At 40.0% G+C, this 24,982-nt stretch overlaps 1 protein-coding gene across 1 annotated transcript in view; it reads left to right on the top strand.

Moving 5' to 3' along the window:
* The window catches only part of LOC117041108 (myosin-1B), a 30,050-nt gene extending 5,336 nt beyond the window's left edge, over positions 1 to 24,714 (top strand). The window contains exons 5-40 of the mRNA XM_033139486.1: positions 311 to 467; positions 1,390 to 1,417; positions 2,192 to 2,309; positions 2,394 to 2,486; positions 2,627 to 2,690; positions 2,788 to 2,886; positions 2,988 to 3,091; positions 3,335 to 3,473; positions 4,769 to 4,887; positions 4,995 to 5,144; positions 5,737 to 5,907; positions 7,073 to 7,376; positions 8,629 to 8,690; positions 9,662 to 9,749; positions 9,845 to 9,962; positions 10,462 to 10,585; positions 10,669 to 10,805; positions 12,029 to 12,284; positions 13,917 to 14,159; positions 14,263 to 14,439; positions 14,529 to 14,674; positions 14,783 to 14,873; positions 14,963 to 15,352; positions 16,481 to 16,607; positions 17,090 to 17,208; positions 18,447 to 18,643; positions 18,977 to 19,160; positions 19,270 to 19,435; positions 20,117 to 20,241; positions 21,190 to 21,498; positions 21,589 to 21,792; positions 23,011 to 23,136; positions 23,229 to 23,399; positions 23,497 to 23,601; positions 23,720 to 23,815; positions 24,432 to 24,714. Of these exons, the coding sequence (XP_032995377.1) occupies positions 311 to 467; positions 1,390 to 1,417; positions 2,192 to 2,309; positions 2,394 to 2,486; positions 2,627 to 2,690; positions 2,788 to 2,886; positions 2,988 to 3,091; positions 3,335 to 3,473; positions 4,769 to 4,887; positions 4,995 to 5,144; positions 5,737 to 5,907; positions 7,073 to 7,376; positions 8,629 to 8,690; positions 9,662 to 9,749; positions 9,845 to 9,962; positions 10,462 to 10,585; positions 10,669 to 10,805; positions 12,029 to 12,284; positions 13,917 to 14,159; positions 14,263 to 14,439; positions 14,529 to 14,674; positions 14,783 to 14,873; positions 14,963 to 15,352; positions 16,481 to 16,607; positions 17,090 to 17,208; positions 18,447 to 18,643; positions 18,977 to 19,160; positions 19,270 to 19,435; positions 20,117 to 20,241; positions 21,190 to 21,498; positions 21,589 to 21,792; positions 23,011 to 23,136; positions 23,229 to 23,399; positions 23,497 to 23,601; positions 23,720 to 23,815; positions 24,432 to 24,587 (5,463 nt within the window). The 3' untranslated portion in view covers positions 24,588 to 24,714. The remainder of the gene's footprint in view (positions 1 to 310; positions 468 to 1,389; positions 1,418 to 2,191; positions 2,310 to 2,393; positions 2,487 to 2,626; positions 2,691 to 2,787; positions 2,887 to 2,987; positions 3,092 to 3,334; positions 3,474 to 4,768; positions 4,888 to 4,994; positions 5,145 to 5,736; positions 5,908 to 7,072; positions 7,377 to 8,628; positions 8,691 to 9,661; positions 9,750 to 9,844; positions 9,963 to 10,461; positions 10,586 to 10,668; positions 10,806 to 12,028; positions 12,285 to 13,916; positions 14,160 to 14,262; positions 14,440 to 14,528; positions 14,675 to 14,782; positions 14,874 to 14,962; positions 15,353 to 16,480; positions 16,608 to 17,089; positions 17,209 to 18,446; positions 18,644 to 18,976; positions 19,161 to 19,269; positions 19,436 to 20,116; positions 20,242 to 21,189; positions 21,499 to 21,588; positions 21,793 to 23,010; positions 23,137 to 23,228; positions 23,400 to 23,496; positions 23,602 to 23,719; positions 23,816 to 24,431) is intronic.
* The last annotated feature ends 268 nt before the right edge of the window (positions 24,715 to 24,982 follow it).

Below are 24,982 nucleotides of genomic sequence, written 5' to 3'. Positions count from 1 at the left end.
TTTTGAAGAGGACACACACTTGACTTTTAGAAATCCAAAATCTGTCAAATAACAATAATGATATAAGAACGTTGCACTTTTTATCTTTCTCCTTACCATTTATGGATAAATTATACGTTTGCCAACTTTTAATTTGCCTGGAGGTTTTCAGAATTTAAGTCTCTTTCTTACTTTATTTCCATTCATGCTTTTCACCCTCTACAAGAAGGAACTACTTACCTATTTTCCACAAGAGGAAAATAATATTACAGTATTAATATAAATATTACTACAAGCAGATTAACTGAGCTAGTTCTGTTTCTTCTTCCAGACCTATTCAGGTCTCTTCTGTGTCACTGTCAATCCATACAAGTGGCTGCCAGTGTACAATCCAGAAGTGGTAAATGCCTACAGAGGCAAAAAGCGTCAAGAGGCCCCTCCCCACATCTTCTCCATCTCTGACAATGCCTATCAGTTCATGTTAACTGGTAAGTAAATGAAAAGCTTTGGGAACAAATAATGTTTTCCTCAGAGGACCTTAGTGTCCTTTCACAATGTTGGATTAATGCTGCTGAGATGGCTCAAAAAATTCAGTTGTTTTGCAGATGAGCCTGCATTCTTTATTCTGCTAATAAAATCATGAAGCTCACTCAATATGCCTGGCATTATGTGAGAATAAAAGAGCTGAGAATTGGAAAACACTTGCACATAGTGAATATGCTGTCCAAAGAGGCTTAAGCTGAAGATTTTGTGATATCATTTTCTCTTTCTTTGTTCATAAGCCTTTCCCACCTGCCAACAGTTTTGGCTTTCCTAACATCCAGGATCCAAAACATATAGCCAATGAGGTGTTTAGATTAGGGATGGATCAGAGATGTATTTGGTCTGCTGGTTAAAGCAAACCAACATAATCCATAGGTCCTTGATTTATATGCATGTTAGAATGCAGCTATCAATCAGATCATAGAAAATGCACACACAAAATATGTATTTACATTAAAGTGCATGAATAAATTGTATTTTGAGATAAAAAATAATAAAAAATGCTTACAAAAATGCATCTTTTATGGAAATAATGTGTTTAACATGTATAAAAAGGCATTCAATTTAATGCATTTTTGTTCATTTTAATAAAGAACTGCAAAAATCAAACGTGGAACAGAATAGAAAGGCTGATCTACCCATCCTTAGCTTAATGAAGACTACATAGAAACCATTTTCTTAGGATTTAAAATACATGAGACTAGGAGTCCAGATGATACTTAAAATTATGGGGTTCTACTTGGACAGATGTAGGTGCTTCTACACACACACACACACAGAGAGAGAGAGAGAGAGAGAGAGAGAGAGAGAGAGCTTCATATTATTTTAAAATTAAAAGTAACTTTTAAAACAATTTAATATTTTCAGATCGTGAGAATCAGTCTATTCTGATCACGTAAGTATCCTTTCTAGCTTTTTTCTGTGCAGACTTTTGAAATGGAAGGAGGGTGCTGTCATTGTATTATGGAAAAATCATGCCAATGCTTATCATAGGACAAAACTATATTCATGACTTAAATGGCATAATAGTCATAGTTCTAAGAAACTCTGGAAAGTGCAGTTCTGCAATGGGAGCTACTCAGCAGTTTCCAAGATTTCTCATGAAACTGAAATTCCAAAGTTTGTTTGGGATAAGCCATAGCAGTTAAACTGATAGAAAACCAATATAAGTTTAAAAGTCCATAGCATATAATTATAACCATTAGAGCAGACATGGCTAACTCCTGGTCTGGGGAGCTGATTTGTGTTGTAAACAAATTTTGGCAAGAGTGACTTAAAAAGGGGGAAATTAAAATAGACCCAGCACTGGGATGGAGAAATTTAAATTTCTCCACTCTAGCCCAGCACCTGAATGAGATGTAAATCACTCCCTCTCCAGTCATCAGATCAATCCTTTGATGAGCAGGGAGGGGACAATAGCCCCCTCCTCAGCTGATCTACAAGGATCACCTGAGGAGAGGGAGGCTGTGTGTATGCATCAATGTGTGTGCAAGAGTGTAGTAGGATATGCCACAGCTACTTTTAGCCAGATATTTGGCTAGCATGCAGTCCCTGGAAGGTTGACCAAGAGTAAATGTGGCTTCAGGCAAAAAATGTTAGCCACTCCTGACCCATTGTTGAGAGACTTTCCCCTTGACTATTGGTTTCCTGTCCCACCTTTCATCAATAGTGGAGAATCTGGTGCTGGAAAGACTGTGAACACGAAACGTGTCATCCAGTACTTTGCAACAATTGCAGCCACAGGTGAGAAGAAAAAGGAGGAGGTAACCGCATCAGGCAAAATGAAGGTAAGCTTTTTGTCACAAAGGGATGAAATGTGGTTTTGATGCAGTCTCTATATAATTAACACTACAATATTATTTACATTGCAGGGTACCCTTGAAGATCAAATCATCAGTGCCAACCCCTTGCTGGAGGCTTTTGGAAACGCAAAGACTGTGAGGAATGACAACTCCTCACGTTTCGTAAGTCATCTGCAGAATCTGAACATAGTAGTTGGCCTTTAAGGGTAGTGTCTTATCATCATACACAGCAAATCTGTAGTAACTTATATGCAGAATCTGACTCCTAGAATTTGTAATTACATATCTTTTCCTTTTTAAAGGGTAAATTCATCAGAATCCATTTTGGTGCCACAGGCAAACTGGCTTCTGCTGACATTGAAACATGTAAGGGCTCCTTCTTTAGATGAACTCTTTGTTTGTTTGTTTGTTTGTTTGTTTGTTTGTTTGTTTGTTTGTTTATTCTACTTCATTGCCTTGCCAGATTTGCTAGAGAAGTCCAGAGTTACTTTCCAGCTGAAAGCTGAAAGAAGCTACCACATCTTTTATCAGATCATGTCCAACAAGAAGCCAGAACTGATTGGTAAGGGGGATTTGTTATCGTGGCTGCTGCTGCTGTTGCTAAAATCTTGCGCTGATGCTTGATTATTCAATGGATGAAAATCTGTGCTTCTCCTTATTCAGAGATGTTGCTGATTACTACCAACCCATATGACTTTCACTTTGTGAGTCAGGGTGAGATCACTGTTGCCAGCATCAACGATCAAGAAGAGTTGATGGCAACTGATGTAAGTAACTTATAGAATTGAATATATGGAATTTGGTTTTTGGCTGAATTTATTCAACAGAAATTAGATGTCTTGGGGTGAGGCATTCTAGAAATGCTGGGGTTGATGATGTGTGTGTCTGCGTAGGGGAAAAAAATCACAGTGCACTAATAGCCGAAATGCTCACTAAAACCTCTTTCTCCAAATGAAATGGTGAATTTGAAGGGCCAGTTTTTGCTCAGCATTTTAACTTTGGATTGATAGGAAGCCATTGACATCCTGGGTTTCACTGCTGAGGAAAAGACAGCCATTTACAAGCTAACTGGAGCTGTAATGCACTATGGGAACATGAAGTTCAAGCAGAAGCAACGTGAGGAGCAGGCTGAGCCAGATGGCACTGAAGGTATTCACAAAGTATCTCTGTTATGGCATGGCAAACATTATACATGGGCCCTAAATGCAATATGGATTATGTGTGGATACCACTTACACGAAGCAGCAATTTATATAGTCTATTAATAAGGTATTGTTCTTTATTATGACTATTTACCTCACTGGGTTAACAAAGATGTTGTTAGGTGGCCAAATCTTAGAATCATAGTATTGTAAAGTTGGAAGGGATCCCAAGGGTCATCTAGTCCAACCCCCTTGCAATGCAGGAATCTCAACTAAAGCATCCATGACTGATTGATATCCAACCTCTGCTAAAAAATCTCCAAGGAAGGAGAGTCCATCCCCTCTTGGAATCTGCTCCACTGTAGAACAGCTCTTACTGTCAGAAAGTTCTTCCTTGTTTGTCAGAATCTCCATTCTGGTAATTTGAATCCATTGTTTTGGGTCCTAGCATCTGGAGCAGGAGAAAACAAGCTTGCTCCATCTTCCATGTGACAACCCTTTAAATGTGAAGATGGCTATCATATCTCCACTCATTCACCTCTTTACCAGGCTAAACATACTTAGTTCCCTCAACCATTCCACATAAGGCTTGATTCCCAGACCCTTGACCATCTTGGTCTTCCTCCTCTGCACATGTTCCAGCTTGTTAATATATTTCTTAAATGGTGTTGCCCAGAACTGGACACAGTACTCCAGGTGTGGTCTGATCAAGGAAGAATAGAGTGATAATGTTACTTCCCTTGGGATGTATGGAGTCTTTGGGGAGTAGTAGTACCTCTGATAGGGGACACATGTTGCTCCTTCTGGGGTAGTTTGTCCACCTTTGGTCCCCAACCTACACTCAGCTCTCACCTGTGGCTCCTAGAATCTGTCAGCATGCAACAGCGGCCACAACCCGAGAACAGCTTTGACTGGCCAGCTAAACCAGGTGAGGGTAGCTGATAGGTCTCAACCCCTTGGAGAGTTAGGGACTTCCCCTGCATGTGAAGACAGTCTCCAGCAGATTGAGCGTACAATACCAATAGTGGGCCCAATGGTCAAGAAGGTGGTTACTGCATGTGCTGTAGAGGGAAGTGAGGGACAAATGGGACTCGTCAACCTGGGAAAGTAGCTCATCTAGGAGAACCATTTGATTGATAATAGTGTAAGTGAAACTGAACAATTTAGAAAAGATTCTGAAACCTATATAATTTTGAGGTTAATGATTGTCAGAAGTAGAATCTATGTCAGACAAGCAAAATATATTTTGATAAATTAGGTCTATTTGTGCTGATAATCCTTTCTTCTTATGTTTGCGCTCAGTGGCTGACAAGGCTGGCTACCTCATGAACCTCAATTCAGCAGATCTGCTGAAAGCTCTGTGCTACCCCCGAGTCAAGGTCGGCAATGAATATGTCACCAAAGGCCAAACTGTTCAGCAGGTGACAATCTATGAAATGCTGAATGCACCACATGATTAACTACTATTTCTCTGAGGTTTGGTCCTCTGCTTTCTGTGTTAACTCCAGTTTGTATCATGTTATTCTAGGTGTATAATAATGTTGGAGCTTTGGCTAAAGCTGTCTTTGAGAAGATGTTCTTGTGGATGGTTGTTCGTATTAACCAGCAACTGGATACTAAACAGCCAAGGCAATACTTCATTGGTGTGCTGGACATTGCTGGCTTTGAGATCTTTGATGTAAGTGAATGGAACCTTGTCACTACGAAGGTGGTTCCCCACTCCACAGGTCTTTTTAAATCTCCTGCGTTGTTCCTTCTGAAATAACCTGGTCAGCTTGTAGCACAGGATGCCAGTTCCCACAACTGTGCTGCAATGGACTGACTGGACAAGCTTCACAGGTGGTAATAACTCATCTAAGTAGCACAAATCCGTAATTTCAAAAGATAGCTAGTATACAGGGAAGTCTTGAGAAAGTGTTACTAGAGAATGATGAGGTCCAGGATAGCTCCAACATTGCAGAAGGACCTCAGTGAAGCTGACAGTGCACTTAAAACAGCTAGGGATGAGTACACAGAGGTCCCTCTGACCCCATTAATATTACTTGTATTTATAGCATTTTTCTTCATCTGTTAGGTCCACCTATGTAGTTTATTTAATCCAAGTTAACGTCGAATGAGTGAAAATCTTTCAGTCAGGTTAAGGGTAGCTTAGGCAGACATGCAGGTGGAAAATAAGCATATCAGTGGAAAATATTATGAAGTACCTAGAATTAAAAGTGGGTTGCACTGAGTTGTACTCTTTAGAATAAATGTACTCTTTCCCCCACTAGTACAACAGCCTGGAGCAGCTGTGCATCAACTTCACCAACGAGAAACTGCAACAGTTTTTCAACCATCACATGTTTGTGCTGGAGCAAGAGGAGTACAAGAAAGAAGGAATTGAATGGGAGTTCATTGACTTTGGAATGGACCTGGCTGCCTGCATTGAACTCATTGAGAAGGTCTTTTTAAAAAGTTTTTGCTAATCTTACATACAATGTAATTAAGCAGCCTTTAAAGTTTGAAAGCTGTGTCTTTACTTTAAACAACAAAACAGCCCCATTTTGTCCATGGGATATACTATTGCCAGTAAATCTATATAGACAGATAAGAAAAACTCTAGCTTACAATCCCTAAAACACATATGCTGCTGTAAATTGGAATGAAATTCTAAATAGTGTTTAGATCATTTTCAAATATATTTTAAAAATGGACATAAATGTATGTAGCTGAAATGTACATTTTATTTAATTTAAATTCATTCTTATAAAATAGTATTTGCATGTGACATAAAAATAACAGGAAGAGAGAGGGTCAAATCTGCTTCTTAGTGTCACATGTAAAAATGCCTTGATATGGCATTTCAGAAACTCTTGCCATACTCAAAATACATTCAACAGGACGCCTTACAGAACAATTCTTGACTGTCATTGTGCAATAAAATCCCAACCTTAAGTTGCTACATATTTGCAGTAAGAACCTTTTTTTGCTTTATTTCCCCTCATTAAAAATCACAACGCAAGGTGGCTGGCCAAAAAAGCTGACCCTGTGACATTTGCTTGCAATAATATATGCCAATATTACAGGCCAACAACACACAAGTTATAAAATCTTGCTTTCTCTCTGCTTCTTATAGCCAATGGGTATTTTCTCCATGCGGGGCTATGTCATTTTACTAAATGTGCACTATGAAGAGTTCGATTTTACTGTCAAATACTAATTACATTAGTTGGTTAGAGCAGTGTTTTTCAACCACTGTTCCGCACACACTAGTGTGCCGCGAGATGTTGCCTGGTGTGCCGTGGGAAAAATTGAAAAATTCAAGAGAATTACTTTATATATAGTCAATATAGGCACAGAGTTAAATTTTTTAACATTTTCTAATGGTGGTGTGCCTCGTGATTTTTTTCATGAAACAAGTGTGCCTTTGCCCAAAAAAGGTTGAAAAACACTGGGTTAGAGTGTGGCACTGATAACACCAATGTTACAGGTTCAATCCCCATATGGGTCATCTGCATATTCCTGCATTACAGGGGGTTGGACTAGATGATCCTCATGGTCCCTTCCAACTCTACAATTCTATGAATTTAATTTACTAATTTTACTTTTACTCTTTGTTCCCTCCAGCCAATGGGCATTTTCTCCATTCTAGAAGAAGAGTGCATGTTCCCCAAGGCAACAGACACATCTTTCAAAAACAAGCTCTATGAACAGCATCTCGGCAAATGCAAGAACTTTGAAAAGCCCAAACCTGGCAAAGGGAAGGCTGAGGCTCACTTTGCCCTGGTCCATTATGCTGGCACTGTGGACTACAACATCAGTGGATGGCTGGACAAGAACAAGGATCCCTTAAATGAAAGTGTAATTCAGCTCTACCAGAAATCATCTATGAAGACACTGGCTTTGCTATTTGCTGACCGCCCTCCAGAAGGTAATTCCTGCTGCACTTTGCAATTGGCTCATGAACATAACCCTGAATAGGAAGGAACCTAAGCTCAGTAACAGCAACCATTTACTGGGAGTGCTGTGGCACCATCTGCATATGGCAAAAAACAGTCAGTCTGGTTGAAGATTAAGCCACTCCCACCCCATGGGCCCTTGGTTGCCCTTCCAGGAATTATAGGGTTGTTCCATTATGACAGAACTTTGTTCATTTTTATGACCACGGAGGGCAATTCTTGATATCATGCAAACTGATTGCTTTAATAATACTGCACAGCAGTAGTATATAGCATTCACAGGGAAAATTACAGCTCTCAGAAATCTTCTTTTTTGGGGGGTTGGGGAGCAATGTACTTGTGTGTGTGCAATTGCAGATCCTCTGGCTTTATCTGAGGACAACTCAACTAACACTTCAGCATATCTATGTTCCAAATATTCTTTCACATTCACTTATCACGTCTTTAAATAATCCTACAAGAATCATAACCTTCCAACCATCTGAGTAAATATGGTGACAATATGTTACTATGCTTAGGAAGTCCCCCCTCCCCCTTACTGGGAGCAGCATTTGCAGCCTCGTTGCAGCACCAGGGTAACACACGGTCACATCCTGGTGTGGTTGTTTTCCCGCACCTCTCATGTGGGGAACAATGAGGAATTGCAAAAGTCAGGAAGCCAACCAGCATTACTCTAGGCTCCCTGTGAGCTGGATTTCCAGGGAAGACCTGAGTGAAGACTTTGTCCATCTGGGTCTGCTCTGGGAGTATTTAAGAAGCTGTGGTGGGGTGAGGGTTGACCATTTAGGGGGCTACTTTGAACTTGCTATGTTTAAAAGAAAAAAAAATCAGTTGCTGTTTTCAGAGCCAGGAAGGCATTTGTGCTACAGTCAGTTGACAGGCCAGATGTATGGGTTTTGCCTGCCTCATAGCAATCGTCAAACTTTATGGTGGAAGAGGGAGACCTCTAAACTTGAGTCAGTTGGAATGGTTCATCAACCAGCAGGCAAGCTGACTGGTCTTCCTGATAAATGCCCAATGCTTACACCAAACCTGTTGCATCTGTAATCAATAAAGTTGTCACCTAATTTGAATCCAACACACACTCCTATCCTTGTCCTTGGTCTGTGCACTCCACTGCTGCCTCACTGAACCTACAGCCACAAAGGTAGTTTATACAGAAGAGTAACACATAAAATCACTGATGTATATGTTTTAATTATAATATTTATTATTATTATTCAGAGGGAAAGAAGGCTGCAAAGAAGAAGGGTTCCTCATTCCAGACTGTCTCTGCTCTTTTCAGGGTATAGTAAAATCTTGGCTTAATATATTTGTAAGGGGAGAAAATTCTGATTTCAAAGGGCAGCCATATGTCCAAGTTTTCCCAGACACGTCCGGGATTTGGGCAGCAGAAGTGGCGTCAGGGCGGATTTTTGCTGAGTCAGCAAAATGTCTAGGAAAACCTGGACTTAAGGCAGGCAGGGTGATTATTTAAAACAAATGCTTTAAAAATCCTAGAAAAGCCTGCCCTTTTAAAGAATATTTTGGGAATATGGCAACCCTAGATTTCACAATCACAGAACACCAGCGTGCCTCTAAGCACAAGAGAAATGTATTATAGGCGAAGGCTGAAATTCTGTGGTAGAGTGCATTGCCTGCGTACAAATGATCCCAGTTTTGATCTTTGCTAGGGAAGGACTCTAGTCTAAAAACCTGAGGAACTGCTACCAGTCATTGTAAACATTACTGTGCTAGACAGACGAATATTCTGACTCAGGAGAAGACACCTTTGTATGCTGATAGAGCCATCAAGCGTTTAAGAGTCCAAGACTCCTTAGTCCTAAAACAGAAAGCATGCAACTGAGCTTCTTGGAGAATGGGCAAGATAAATGTGATAAATAAATTATACAAAACACTAGGTCACTGCATTCTAGTCTAACTGAAGTCTCACAATGGTCTATGATCTGAAGATTACCAAGGCAAATTTGAAAGTGCCCAAGTATTTATCACCAGAATAGTGAACAGTTTGTGAATTGGACATAGATTATTTTTTGAAAAATCCACCTAGGTATCTAGGAGCAACCTCAAATTGTGCTCTCAATTTGTCAGAGGAAGTATGAGTCCAATCAGATTAACCACACACCAGTTTCATAGAGGTTTTTCACAGTAGAGCCTTTCTCTAATTTTTCTTACCATCTATGGAAAATTTAATGGAAGTTTTGCATGTATATGCGTGTGGAATTTGTTAACTAGGCTCTGACTTCTAATTCCACAGGAGAACTTAAACAAACTGATGAGCAACCTGAAGAGTACTCATCCACATTTTGTGCGTTGCCTAATCCCCAATGAAACTAAAACCCCTGGTAAGACACAGAACTCTACTTTGATTTTAAAAAAGAAAGATGTGATGCACCAGTTGTATACATTTTGGTATTCATATTTTCTCTGATTTTCTAAGGTGCCATGGAACACGATCTTGTATTGCACCAACTGAGATGTAATGGTGTGCTGGAGGGCATCAGAATTTGCAGGAAGGGATTTCCCAGCAGGATTATTTATGGTGACTTCAAACAGAGGTCAGACTGCCCCCTAATTATTAACCTATTGGTTGTTTGTAGTTGTTTTGCCCCCCTCCTCTCCATCAATAGTTTTGAGTTGCTGTTTTACTATTTCTAATATTGCATTATACCAATTAGCACCACAAGTTTGGACAAAAGCCTTAAGGCGAAAAATACCATCAGTGACAGTTAATAGTCCTTGCATGAAGAGATTACAAGAAGGCCCCAGTTAAATTTAGCTTCAGTTAAATTTTACTAGCCTCCCTGATTTAGGTAAATGGCCATCAGGAATAATATTTGTTTAAACATTTACAATCAGATGCTAAACCAGATGGACCATTAGTCTGATTGAGTTCCATGAACATGGCATCAAATTATAAGCAGCTTTATCTTCCACGTCTTCTAACAGATATAGAGTTTTAAATGCAAGTGACATCCCAGAGGGAACAATTGTGGAAGTTAGTGACAGCTATCATAATACTTTGGCAAAATAAAAACTGTAAGCTTTTCTCAACAGATACAGGATATTGAATGCAAGTGCCGTCCCAGAGGGACAGTTCATGGATAGCAAGAAAGCTTCTGAGAAGCTTCTTGGTTCTATCGATATTGACCATACCCAATATAAATTTGGCCACACAAAGGTAAAATTACTTTTTATTACAAGACTGTAATATTTGAGTTTGTTGAGATTGTGACCAATACTTTGCAATATTTCTTTTCCCAGGTGTTCTTCAAAGCTGGCCTTTTGGGTCTTCTGGAGGAGATGAGAGATGACAAGTTGGCACAGCTGATTACACGTACACAGGCTATGTGTCGTGGCTACTTAACAAGGGTGGAGTTCCAAAAAATGATGGAAAGGAGGTAGAGTTTTGCCATCTGTGATAGAACTCATGACCACACTGACCTATCATGTTAATATGCACTACACAAGGAGAGCCAGTGTGGTGTAGTGGTTAAGAGCGGTAGACTCGTTATCTGGGGAACCGGGTTCGTGTCTCTACTCCTCCACATGCAGCTGCTGGGTGACCTTGGGCTAGTCACACTTCTTTGAAGTCTCTCAGCCCCACTCACCTCACAGAGTGTTTGTTGTGGGGGAGGAAGGGAAAGGAGAATGTTAGCCGCTTTGAGACTCCTTCGGGCAGTGAAAAGCGGGATATCAAATCCAAACTCTTCTTCTTCTTCTTCTTACAAATAATAACATATGTAAAATACTATTTGGGCTACTCTCCAAATTCTGGGGCAGATTCTATGTGAAACTTTTAAGAAGTACAGTCGTACCTTGGTTCTCGAACTGAATCTGTTCTCGGAGACTGTTTGACTCCCGAAACCGTTCGAGAACCTGCAGTCAAGCGGAAGCCGCGCTGGACGTTCGGCTTCCAAAAAACATTCAAAAACCGGAACACTCACTTCCGGTTTTCGATTGTTCAGGACCCGAAAAGTATGAGTTGCAAGGCATTCGGCTTCTGAGGTTCCACTGCACACCTTAAAAAAGGATTGTGTGAAGTGGCACTAAGTGGCATTTCTCATAGGTCTCTTAACATTTATTCAGTTTGTATTAAATTTGAGTGTAAGAAGTATAAACATGAAGTTACAGCTGTGCCAAAGAAGCATAATGACATTTGGACTACTTTACAAAATAGTCCTATTTTTGGAAGCTGTATCTGATAAATTTCTTCATATACCCCATGTGCTCCTAAAAGCATCAACCCCTTCTTTAAAAAGAAAAAAAAAATTCATTTTTCTTACTCTTTCCTTGACATATAAACCTACACTTTAAGTCTTTAAGTCTTGATCAAAGTCTTTAAAGTATTTAAGTTTCGATCAAAGCTGATTATGAGTTTCCCAACTTTCTTAACTGAGAGCACAACCTGAATCAAGTCTTCTTAGAAAGTCCTATTGGATTCAGTGGGGCTTACTCCCAGATAAGTGTAGTTAGTAGTGCAGTCTAAGACCTGTATTGCAACTGGACAAGAATCGGACATATGGTTTATTAGGAGAGTCACAAAAGGATTACATTAAACACTTTGATCACACTGTTGTTGTTTTCATCATCAAGGTTTTATTTTGCTGTCTGGTTGTTACAGAGAATCCATCTTTACTATTCAATACAATGTCCGTTCATTCATGAATGTGAAGACTTGGGCTTGGATGAAGTTGTACTTCAAGATCAAGCCTTTGCTGAAGAGTGCTGAATCAGAGAAGGAGATGGCCAACATGAAGGAAGAGTTTGAGAAAGCTAAAGAAAACCTTGCCAAAGCAGATGCCAAAGTGAAGGAACTGGAAGAAAAAATGGTTTCTCTGATGCAAGAGAAGAATGACTTGCAACTCCAAGTCCAATCTGTAAGCACTGTTGGTAACATACATTTTCCTTCACTCTAGCATAGTTTAGATAGAGGAATTCAGAAATTTCAGGAGAAATGTGGCTATGTTTAATAAATCTGTATATCTTATACACATACTACATATCATCTACATAATAGTTCACCATTGTCAAAGTTAAATTGGACATAGAGTATATACTTGAGTATAAGCCTAGTTTTTCAGCACATTTATTGTGCTGAAAAAGTTGCCCTTGGCTTATACTCAAGTGAGGCAGGCGGTGGGGTGGCGAGAAAGAAGCCCTTTCTCTCCACTCGTGCCGCCGTCACCCACTCACCCCAGTCAACCATTCCTTAAGAAGCGTACAAGAACGGCGGTTCTTTACTCTCCCCAGGCAGCTTATTCCATTCCTGAACTGCTCACAAATGCAAACTTTAGACCCCAAAACACAGAAAGCCTATCAGTTAAGGAAGTATTAAAACACCACAGGTGCTCACTTTCCCTGGCTCCTGCTTAAACAGGACAGGATTCCAGCCTTCTCTGTATAACACAAGGGAACATTGCGCTATGGGTTAAACCACAGAGCCCTAGGGCTTGCTGATCAGAAGAATGGTGGTTCGAATCCCCGCGATGGGGTGAGCTCTACAGCGGCAAAGGAGGAAGAGGAAGGAGCAGCCCAAAGGGCTGCTTTTGGACTGCTTCCTCCTCCTCCTCCTCCACAGCAGCAAAGGTGAACCGGCTTATACTCAAGTCAATAAGCTTTCCCAGGTTTTTGTAGGAAAATTAGGAGCCTCGGCTTATTTGGTATTTGATATACCAACATAACCAGTGTCTATTAAAGAGTGATTTACTTGAACACTGAAAGTATATGGCCTCGAATATCTTAACAATTAGTTTTAATGGTGAGGCCATGCACACATTCCTTTGTGTAAGGAGAGATCTGCGTGTGCATGAACCTCTTAAAGAGGAAAATAATATTATTGTTTTATGACATATGTTTTCCCTGTATAGGAAGCTGATGGCTTGGCAGATGAGGAGAGATGTGATCAAAACCAAAATTCAGCTGGAAGCTAAAAAGTGCTGAGAATATTTGGAGCTAATATAACTTATTTTAAAAGATAATTATAGATACCAAGTATACAATAAAGTGCAGGAACAAGGAAAGATAGAAAGGGGAGAAGAAAAATCCTCAGTTCTACCTCTTCATTTTTATTCATTACTTTTATCCACATTCCCTTTCTTTGCCCAATAACTCTTGCTTCCACACATGTTTCTGTTCACTTCCTGCTTCAACCCATTGCTCAGTTTCTCCCCTCCCTCCATCCCTTGCTCATGTCTCCACTAGCTGCCTTCTCTCTATCTTTGCTATGCTCAACTTCACTGCACACCTTATTACCTTCTTCCCTTGTTTAATGCCCCCCTTTTCTGGTCTGTTAGCAAAGGCCAAACTTCCCAAAGTCAGAAAGAGATAAAGTTTCCTCCCTGCCCCCTCCCACCCACACAGTTGCATATCTATGTGCAGATTGTCCTTGAAACCCTGGTAAAGGAATTTTATCAAACTTTTGCTTATGTGGTGTATGTCTCAACTAAAAATCTACTTCTTAACTCAACAAGACAAGAGAGATGCATTAAAAATATGTTTTCAACCTATAGGAATCTGATGGCTTGGCAGATGCTGAGGAGAGATGTGACCAGCTGATCAAAACCAAAATTCAGCTGGAAGCTAAAATTAAGGAGCTGACTGAACGGGCAGAGGACGAAGAGGAAATGAATGCTGAGCTGACAGCCAAAAAGAGGAAACTGGAAGATGAATGCTCAGAGCTGAAGAAAGATATTGATGATCTTGAGTTAACACTGGCCAAGGTGGAAAAGGAGAAGCATGCCACAGAAAACAAGGTAATGACCACAATGTGCTCAGATCTGCAACAAATAGTTAGAATGTTGTATTGTCATTCCAGGGTGGAATGATACATTGAATCTGTTTGTTCATTTCTAAAAGGTGAAAAACCTCACTGAAGAGATGGCAGTCTTGGATGAGACCATTGCCAAACTGACAAAGGAAAAGAAAGCCCTCCAAGAGGCCCATCAACAGACCTTGGATGACCTGCAGGCAGAGGAGGACAAAGTCAATACTCTGACCAAAGCAAAGACCAAGCTGGAGCAGCAAGTGGACGATGTAAGTAAGCACCAACAAATGCAGAAGAATAACTGTGGGGTGAAGGCAGCATAAGAGTGACAAAGTCTTTGTCCCCTCCTTGTCTTTAGCTTGAAGGGTCCCTGGAGCAAGAAAAGAAACTTCGCATGGACCTGGAAAGATCCAAGAGGAAGCTTGAAGGTGATCTGAAGCTGGCCCAGGAATCCACAATGGATTTGGAGAATGATAAGCAGCAGCTGGATGAAAAGCTGAAGAAGTAAGTATGGTTTACTGTCTAGAAGTCCTTTGGGGAGCTCTTTATGGCACCCAGCCATCTTAGAATTTGACTCAAAAAAACTTGTTTTTTTTTATTTGTTATGAAAAGGAAAGACTTTGAAATCAGCCAGTTCCAAAGCAAAATTGAAGATGAGCAGGCCTTGGGCTCCCAGCTTCAGAAGAAGATAAAGGAGTTACAGGCAAGTCAAGCACATATTGACTCCATCATATGAAAATCAGTTCATCAGGGAAGACTCTTGAGTGTTAATGGCTGCTTCTCTTTCTCTAGGCCCGTATTGAGGAACTGGAGGAGGAGATTGAGGCTGAGCGTGCATCTCGGGCCAAAGCAGAGAAGCAGAGGGCTGATCTCTCCAGAGAACTTGAAGAGATCAGTGAGCGTCTGGAGGAAGCTGGTGGGGCAACCGCAGCTCAGATTGAGATGAACAAGAAACGTGAGGCAGAATTCCAGAAAATGCGCAGGGACCTTGAAGAGGCCACTCTGCAACATGAAGCCACTGCATCTGCTCTCCGCAAGAAGCATGCAGACAGTGCAGCTGAACTTGGGGAACAAATTGATAACCTGCAACGTGTGAAACAGAAGCTGGAGAAGGAGAAGAGTGAGCTGAAGATGGAGATTGATGACCTTGCCAGTAATATGGAGTCAGTTTCTAAAGCAAAGGTATATTGCCGCAGTATATACTTTTCTTTTAGCTTTACCAGGTGGAGGCACAACATACAGAATTCACAATCTTACATGGAAAGCCAGTATGCTGTACGGTTGGTGAGTTGACTATGACCTGGAAGACCAAGGTTTGGATTCCCCACTCAGCCATGAAGCTCAGTGGGTGACCTTGGGCCAGACTTCACTGGGTAGCTTCTTAGCCTAATCTACCTCACAGGGTTGTTGTGAGGACAAAATGAGGAGATGAAAACCATGTATACACATTGAGCTCCTGGGAAGAAAAGGTGGTAATAATAAACACATGGTTTGGGGATATAAAGAGATTGATATGTGGGTTACAGTAGCACCCATTCAAGTACTTAAAAGCAAAAGCAAAATACTCATATTAAACAGATGGAACAGTGGATAGTATATTCGATTTTTATGTAAGAGAACAGCTTCTAAGTTTTTTTTACAGGTTTACACAAAACACTTTATTTATACCTTAAATCTACAAAATGTGCTTAGAGCAAATGATCCACTTGGCTCATGCAGGGACAACCAGAAGAGTGTCTGGAGTAGCTATCATTTGGTGCCATGTCTATAATAATATTTATTTTTTTTATTTATAAAAATATATGCACACAATAGTTCCTTTAAAAATAAATTCAAAGCCGTTTACAACAATTTAAAATTACAATTTACCAACTATTACAGAAATTATTCCATAATAGCAAACATGTTTCCACTGCATAAAGCATGATCACCTAAATAAACACCATCTCAGTGTTGTTGTGATAAATGTTTTATTTATCCTTGCCCCAACTTTCCTGATACTTCTTCCCAATGTGTATCATACTATAATGTGACACTGCTGTAGTCTGAGATTATTTTGATAAATTATGTGGGGAAATGGAAGAGGAATTCACTGTAGCACTAAGTGGATTGCTTCTTCAGTGCAAGCATTTCTGCTTGCCATCCCTACCACTACCCTGAACCAGTTTGAGGGAGTATGCACAGGTGGAGAGGGGAAAGCCCTGCTGTGCTAGTGGAGGTCATTGTGCAGGCTTCTGCTGGCAGGGCCAGTTAGTTAAATCTGGCCCGGGCTGTTTTATATAGCTATACACTTTATTATTTCACATCTAGGCAAATCTTGAAAAGATAAGCCGCACTTTAGAAGACCAGCTTAGTGAAGTGAAAGCAAAGGAGGAACAGGACCAACGCACTATTAATGACCTGACTGCTCAAAGAGCTCGTCTGCAGACAGAAGCTGGTAAGAAACTGAAATTAAATTATTTAATGCTGCAATTCTTTGGTACTTTGCAATCTTTGGACCTATCTACTATGTCTATACTATCCAACTGAATCTTAACTGCACATGAGTTTAGGGCAATGCTTTTTCCTTTTCTCCCAACACGATTTCATTATGAAACCTGATTCTATGATTGTTTGTTCGGAAGTAAGTTTCTCCAGTTGCAATAGGACTTGTTAGCAAACGAGTGAGGTTTATCTAAGTGTGGCTAGTCATAATTTATAACTACTAAGAAAAATATTTTATGAATAGTGAACATGATTAATTTATTTGTTGTTACAAATAAATTAATGTATTTGTTGTTATAACCATCAAGGTCATTTCAACCACCGCTAAAAAAATAAATATGTACATACTATACATACTATACAAAATATACATAGATCTATACATAGATACATAGATAATATGTATATATTCCATTTAATCTGTTCTCTTTTCAGGTGAATACTCACGCCAAGTTGAAGAAAAAGATTCACTGATTTCTCAGCTCACAAGAGGGAAGCAAGCCTTTACCCAACAGATTGAGGAACTAAAGAGGCAGCTTGAGGAAGAGATAAAGGTGTGTGTCTTGATCAATATTGCAGGCCCTCTATCACAGTTCTAAACAACACAGGGCCTCTTTCTCCTATTCAGTTATTGACACCCATGTGCATTCTGCAGAAATCCTAATTATTCTCATTTCAGAAGGTCTAAGGTTGCTCAGGAAACTTCTCTAGATATCTCCCTATGGTGGTCTCTCTATTCTTTCATTCAAATGGGCAAAAGATTGCATGTGCTTACCTATCTTAGGCTGCTTGCAAACTAGGCATTTATTCTGGTATAGCTTCCATCTCTTTGGAGAGTCAGAAAAGCGGACTTTGAGAGCAAAAGCAGAATACTAGCATAATAAGTGGGATGTGGACAGGCAGGGATGATATGTTGGAGATGTCCTGTCTTTCTCAATTTTTTGTGTATTTCCTGTTGCACTTTATGACTTCACCCTTCTCCTGAGACTTCTCTGACTTGCATGGAGCAATGGAGAAAGCAATGAGAGGGTCTGTTGCTGTGAGGAGGAAATCTTTTGAAAAGCAAGTTGATCTCTTGCTGTTTTCAAAGCTGCACAGTTGAAAAAGATTCAGGAGACTGATGAGGGGAGTTTTCCTTGTTGGAAGGAGACATGGTAGGCACAATATGCTTGAGAACAAGCCACAGCTAACTGTGCTCAGCCTTCTGGTTTCAGAATTAGGAACATAGCAGGATGTCCACACACACAAACCACTAAATCTCTGGGAGTGTGGAAAGTCCAATGCAGGCTTCCTCAACCTCGGCAGCCCTCCAGATGTTTTTGGCTTACAACTCCCATGATCCCTAGCTAGCAGGACCAGTGATCAGGGATGATAGGAACTGTAGTCTCAAAACATCTGGAGGGCCGAGGTTGAGGAAACGTGGTGGTCCAATGCAATTCCGCTTGCAATAGAATCACAAAGTTATTGGTTAAAATCATTTTGCTGTTCTAAGATCCCCATCTGAGAACAACCTTAGTACCCTATTCTAGGGTTTTTGTGCTTCTTCTAACTACAGATAATTGCTCACAGAATTAATGGAAGGTGCCCTGCAATTAGGCTTTTACAGAGTGTAGCCGATGAAGTGTTCTGTTATTATGTTGTGTTGGTACATTTATTTCCGCTCTTCAGCAATATTCTCAGGGCAGCTAAAAGTAAACATTAAAATACAAATGCAATAAAAGCTATGCAACATAACAACAGACATGGGTAACGCCCTGATATTCATAACTACTAAGCTCTTTCCTTATTTCAGGCCAAGAATGCACTTGCCCATGGTTTGCAATCTGCCCGTCATGACTGTGACTTGCTCCGGGAGCAGTTTGAAGAGGAGCAGGAAGCCAAGGGTGAGCTGCAACGTGCCATGTCTAAGGCCAATAGTGAAGTTGCTCAGTGGAGAACCAAGTATGAAACAGATGCCATTCAACGCACAGAAGAGTTAGAGGAAGCCAAGTAAGTACAAGAACCAAGAGCAAGGGAACTCAAAAGTAGAAGAAAGTATGTCATTGTGTAGATGGAATTGGGGGAATAGTTATTTGTATCACTCAGTGAACAGAACAGGTCACTGAGTTATTTGTGTTAGGCTCAGAGCAACAGATATATTGTAATAATGCAATCACATCAATGTTGACATGGAAGGAGCTGATGACATGGCAAGACAAAGTTTGAATGGAAAATCAAATTTGTTTTTGAAACCATTCTCGGTATGCATGGACCATTCTCATTAAGCCATTTATTATAATGGATGATTAAGAATCACTAAGTGTTGAGATCACATTTCTCTAGGAAAAAGCTGGCTCAGCGTCTGCAGGATGCTGAAGAACACGTAGAGGCTGTGAATTCCAAATGTGCTTCCCTTGAGAAGACAAAGCAAAGGCTACAGAATGAAGTGGAGGACCTAATGATTGATGTGGAAAGGTCCAATGCAGCCTGTGCAGCTCTAGATAAGAAGCAGAAGAACTTTGATAAGGTACTTTTGGCCATAATTTAAAAGAAAAACCAGCACGTTGCAACAAATCTTCAGGTACAAATGAACACATTTCTTATTTCTTGTGTTTCTTCTTTCTGGTGTTTTGCAGATTCTGGCAGACTGGAAACAGAAATATGAGGAAACCCAGTCTGAACTGGAAGCCTCCCAGAAAGAGGCTCGCTCTCTCAGCACAGAGCTATTTAAGATGAAGAATGCTTATGAGGAATCCTTGGATCACTTGGAAACTCTGAAGCGTGAAAACAAGAATCTCCAACGTAATACCACTTTTTCATAAGTGCAAAAAACTGTGAAGTTCATTTTGCAGAGCTGAAGCAATAGATCATAAGGATGGATATCTCATACAGTCCTTCTCCCCAAGGCTAGAATAGACACCCATGTGCATAAGAGTTCACAATGAGTGTCTTCACAACATGCAGTTTTATTATGCAGTCTTCACAAGGCTTATGAGAAGCCTTACATCTTAGGTCATTAGATGTTGTATAAAATTAAAAATAAAATAGGTCTGACCCACAGGGCTGCAATCTAAAATTATTCCAGTATGGCATAACAATTAGAGTGCTGGACTATGACCTGGAAGACCAGGGTTTGAATCCCCACTAAACCATGAAGCTCACTGCGTGATGTTGGGCCAGTCACCATCTCTTAGCTAAATCTACCTCACATGGTTGTTGTGAGGATGAAATGGGGAGGAAAAGAACCATGTACACAACATTGAGCTCCTTGGAAGATACAGGTGGTATATAAAATGCAATAAATTAATTAATATAAATGAATGAATGAATAAAATAATGCTAGTACTATAATAGTCCACTCCAAATAGTGCAGCTGGGATGAATAACTGAAATTCTCCTTCCCAACCCTTCCTTCTTATGTTTATTATTAGCTGCATAAACACTATTAATCTCCTTTCTCCTTTCTTTGTGTGAAACTAACAGAGGAGATATCTGACCTCACGGAACAGATTGCTGAGGGAGGAAAAGCCATCCATGAATTAGAGAAAGTGAAGAAGCAGATTGAGCAAGAGAAATCTGAGCTGCAGGCTTCTCTAGAGGAAGCTGAGGTAAACAATACAATTATGCATAATGAAAAGACACAAATTATTGACCTGTAACACTGTGAAATAATTGAAAAGGCAACCAGAAGGATGATGATAAGATAAGAACCTTGCTGGATCAGACCGAAGGTCCATTTAGTCCTACAATCTGCTTTTCACTTGTAGGTCCACAAGCAGGGCATGAAGGCAACAGTCCAATCCTGTTGTTGTTCAGTGTCACAAATGGGACCTGCAACAAAATGTTGCAATGTCGAGTTCTCTTGTTTAGTATTTCAATCAATCAGTCAGTCTTCCATAATGCTCCATTCCATTCCCTGCCCTTCAACCATCAACATTCTGTGGTCACTGAACAAGCTCTGCTCTCTTGTGGGCTGCTTCTGGGTCCCGCCCTTTTTTGTACTTCTGCAAACATTGCTGTTCCCTCAGATCTTCTGATACTTCCCTCTTATGTGTGGTTGGTACTGTTTTGGCTAAGTAACTGTTAGCACTCATGCATGGCGATTGGAAATAGAAGCATTACTGTATGCTTACTGCTATTTTTTACCCCATCCTCTTTTGATGAAGTGGAACATTTACACCCTCATCCCTTACAGATGCTCTGTCCCAAACCAGATGCTCCCCAGTTCTTGTCAGCTTTCCCCCAAAGGTCAGTTTAAAAGCCACTCTGTGACCTTTAGAATTTTAAGTACCAGCTGTCTAGTTCTATTTTGGTACAAGTGAAGACCATCCTTTAATTCAGGTTCAACCTATGCCAAGATGTTCCCAGGTCAAGTACTGAATACCTAGCTGAACATGCAAAAGGTAGCATTTCTGAGATGGCTTCCTTTGAGTATGGAAATGTGGTGAATGCACTGCTAAATAGTATATTCAATATAATGTTGAGCGTACTTCAATAAGGAAACAGCTGAAAAATTAAGTCCATTATTAACAGCTGTTATAAATGGTTTTCTTAAGGCCTCACTGGAACACGAAGAAGGTAAAATCCTCCGCATCCAACTTGAGCTCAACCAGGTGAAGGCTGACATTGACAGGAGAATTGCAGAGAAGGATGAGGAAATTGATCAGCTGAAGAGGAATCACCTGAGAGTTGTGGAGTCCATGCAGAGCACGCTGGATGCTGAGATCAGGAGCAGGAATGATGCCATGAGAATAAAGAAGAAGATGGAGGGAGATCTGAATGAAATGGAAATCCAGCTGAGCCATGCCAACCGCCAAGCTGCTGAAGCACAGAAGAACCTGAGGAACACCCAAGGAATACTCAAGGTACATATATATTTCTGTAACCAGGATACAGTTGTGATTGTTATTGTGCAAAGAATGGTCTCACAGTAATATCGCAATATCATTTTTTAGGACACCCAGATACATTTGGATGAAGCTATGAGGAGCCAGGAAGATCTGAAGGAGCAAGTGGCCATGGTTGAGCGCAGAGCTAATCTGATGCAGGCCGAGATTGAGGAGCTCCGTGCAGCTCTGGAACAGACAGAGAGGGGCAGGAAAATAGCAGAACAGGAGCTTCTGGATGCCAGTGAGCGTGTGCAACTTCTTCACACCCAGGTGAGCTTCTAATATATAATGGGCACACACAAAACATGAGGATAAGCCAGTGGGGATCAGCCAGGTGTAGGCTCTGATCCAGAAATAAAGAGATTGTTGCTAATGTATAAATAGGTAATTAACCTTCTCATCACCGCACAGTCTCTCTTTCTCATCATATTAAAAATCACTACTGTCAAGGGACATGAAGTGAATGTTGGTACTCAATTAAGACCTTGAAGGGAGCTCATTTTATTTATTTAACGCATTTTTAGCAAACTCTTTGGCCAATAAATGTCCCAGAACAGTTTACGTAAGATCAATAACAAAAAAAATAGCCCTTGTTCATAGAAAGGTGATTTACAAGGCATGACTCAAGAAGAAAAAGGCATAAGGAGGGAAGAGGAAAACAGGCACCAGTTATTAAAGTAGCATAGTTGTTATAATGACCAGATAGAATGGAAACAGTTTAGTAAGAGGAGCCAAATGAAGCTGGTCTCCTCATGAAGTTGATGTAGCGGTCCTACTTTCTATCTTTCCTTCTGATGCTGCTTGATAGAATGATAGTTGCTTGGCAGAAACCTGATGAAATGACCAAGTAACAGTTGAGGGTAGGGATGAATGAATCTATCTGTTTTGCTTTCTCTCAGTTTCTCATTTTTCCAATCTTCAGTTCACTAAGCTTCCTCATCAGTTGGTATTTTTTAAAAAGTAACACAAAATTCATTTATTATTATTATTATTATTATTATTATTATTATTATTATTATTATCAACAATAGCAGCAGCATTTTAGTGTGCCTTTCTTTTAATATGCACATTTCTATATGCAAGCAATTTTCCGTAATATAATACATTTGGTATGTCATTCTCACTAATAAATGCATTTTTATCCACATATCCTCAATATGTTTTTCTGCACACATTTTTGTATCACAAACTTCAGAGAAGGGCACATTTTGAAATATAGATGTATTTAAGTTTTACACACGGTTTCAGGATGTGTGAATTAAAATGTAAACCAAACCAAAATTCTCTCTCCCATTCCCTAGTTGAGGGAGGGAGGAGTCCAACAGAGCTGGTTTCTGCATCATAGGTATGCTGGGGAAATGTTTGTGGCTCATTTCTGAGTACCTGCAATTGTGCTCAGCATCTTTCTTTTGTACAAAATGCAAGCAATATGAATGATATGTTTAGGCTTGGTCCTTTACAAAAACTATGGTCTCCCATTACGTATAGAATACCAGCTTGATCAACACCAAGAAGAAGCTGGAAACAGACATCTCACAAATCCAGAGTGAAGTGGAAGAGACTATTCAGGAAGCACGCAATGCAGAAGAGAAAGCCAAGAAAGCCATCACTGATGTGAGTTGGGCAGATTTTCTTTTGAAACTATAATCCTGCTTGCAGTAGGCATGGCTGGTTTCCTAAACTGGGAGAAATTTCTCTATTAATAGGCAGCCATGATGGCTGAGGAACTCAAGAAGGAACAAGACACCAGTGCCCACTTGGAGAGGATGAAGAAGAACCTGGACCAGACAGTGAAGGACTTGCAGCATCGTCTTGATGAGGCAGAACAGCTGGCAATGAAGGGTGGCAAGAAGCAGCTCCAGAAACTGGAACACAGAGTATGTATTTCTTGTAAACAAGTTCATTCAGTTCTACCTATTGAACAAAAGTGACCAGCTGGACAGCTATTGGCTAATTCCATGGTTTTTACCCCAGGTACGTGAGCTGGAAGCTGAAGTTGAGAATGAGCAGAAGCGCAGTGCTGATGCTATCAAGGGTGTGCGGAAATATGAGAGACGTGTAAAGGAACTAACCTACCAGGTGAGGACAGATAATTTTTTTCTGCACCTTTTGGAGGAATTGGTAAAAGCATTTTATAATCAGATGTACTCATGTTGTTTTGTTTTCATTTGTTAAAAAATTATCCTGCTCTGTTCAGGCTGAGGAAGACCGAAAGAATGTTCTTAGACTTCAGGACCTGGTTGACAAGTTGCAGATGAAAGTGAAATCATACAAGAGACAATCTGAAGAAGCTGTAAGTATTATTCTGAACTTGCTGTAGCTTGAGCTAGAATTATGAAGGTAAATTTGATATAGCAAAGGTTTCATTTCTATCAATAAGTACAAAATGAATTAGTCTCCATCTGGCAGAATTAGTTGCATGAAACAGGGGAGTTTCACATAAGTGAGGGTTATGTGAGAAAAAAATATCAGTGGATTGTGCCCTCAGTAACATGAACCCAAATTTTCATAATGGGAAGATTGCAGAACCCTTGCTCATATTGTTTTTAAGAGGAGAAGATCCTTTAGCAGTCTGAGTAATTAAAGCAATACGAAATAGCAATAGTCACTTTTGCATACCACTTTACTGTACACATTGCAGTTCACAATAAATACTGTGCATTTCTGTAGTCTATTAAAGACATTATCATCTCATATAATAGTATTAAAGTGGTAATATACTGACCAATAATATCATGGGCAGGTCTGAATGTACAAAGAACAGTCAAGCTAAACTAACCAAGGTTTCGCATTATGTCCAAATGCTGCTACTGAGAGTTATACTACTTTCCCCTACCACCAAAATCATTTATACTATTTAAGTGTTAAAAATCCAGTACCTAGATTCATATATTTTTATCCATTTTCAGGAGGAACAATCCAATGTGAACCTGTCTAAATTCCGCAAGATTCAGCATGAGCTAGAAGAGGCTGAGGAGCGGGCTGACATTGCTGAGTCCCAGGTTAACAAGCTCCGGGTGAAGACCCGAGAGGTGCACAAGAAAGTTGTTGTAAGCGAAGAATAAGCTCAACAAAAAGCTGTGGTGACTGAAGAGAAGCGCAAAATGTGAAGCTCTTTGTCACTTTTGTAATTATCATTGTTCAGTTTCTAGAAAATAAAGATTGTAGATTCCTTTGCAAGATGACAAAAAAGATTTTATGCTTTGTTTTTTCTATACAGTACTATTCTTTCCATAGCATTTCATGTACATCATAATTTCTGGCTAACCAAAGCTTTCTTAATTTCAGTAGTATAATTATGGAACTGGAGGAGAAGTCATTATAGATCTTATTGTTACCATTCTTTTGAGTCAGATGATTTTGAATGGCGAACTCCCTTTTTACTCCAATTGAATTATTCTGGGCTAGGTGGTTTAAATCTGTAATCCTAAATTCATTTCCTTAGGAGTAAATTCCTTTG

Source organism: Lacerta agilis, chromosome 2, assembly GCF_009819535.1.
Source record: "Lacerta agilis isolate rLacAgi1 chromosome 2, rLacAgi1.pri, whole genome shotgun sequence".
Classification (NCBI taxonomy): domain Eukaryota; kingdom Metazoa; phylum Chordata; class Lepidosauria; order Squamata; family Lacertidae; genus Lacerta; species Lacerta agilis.
The sequence above is the reverse complement of the archived record's forward strand: the minus strand, read 5'-3'. Positions and strand labels throughout refer to the sequence as shown.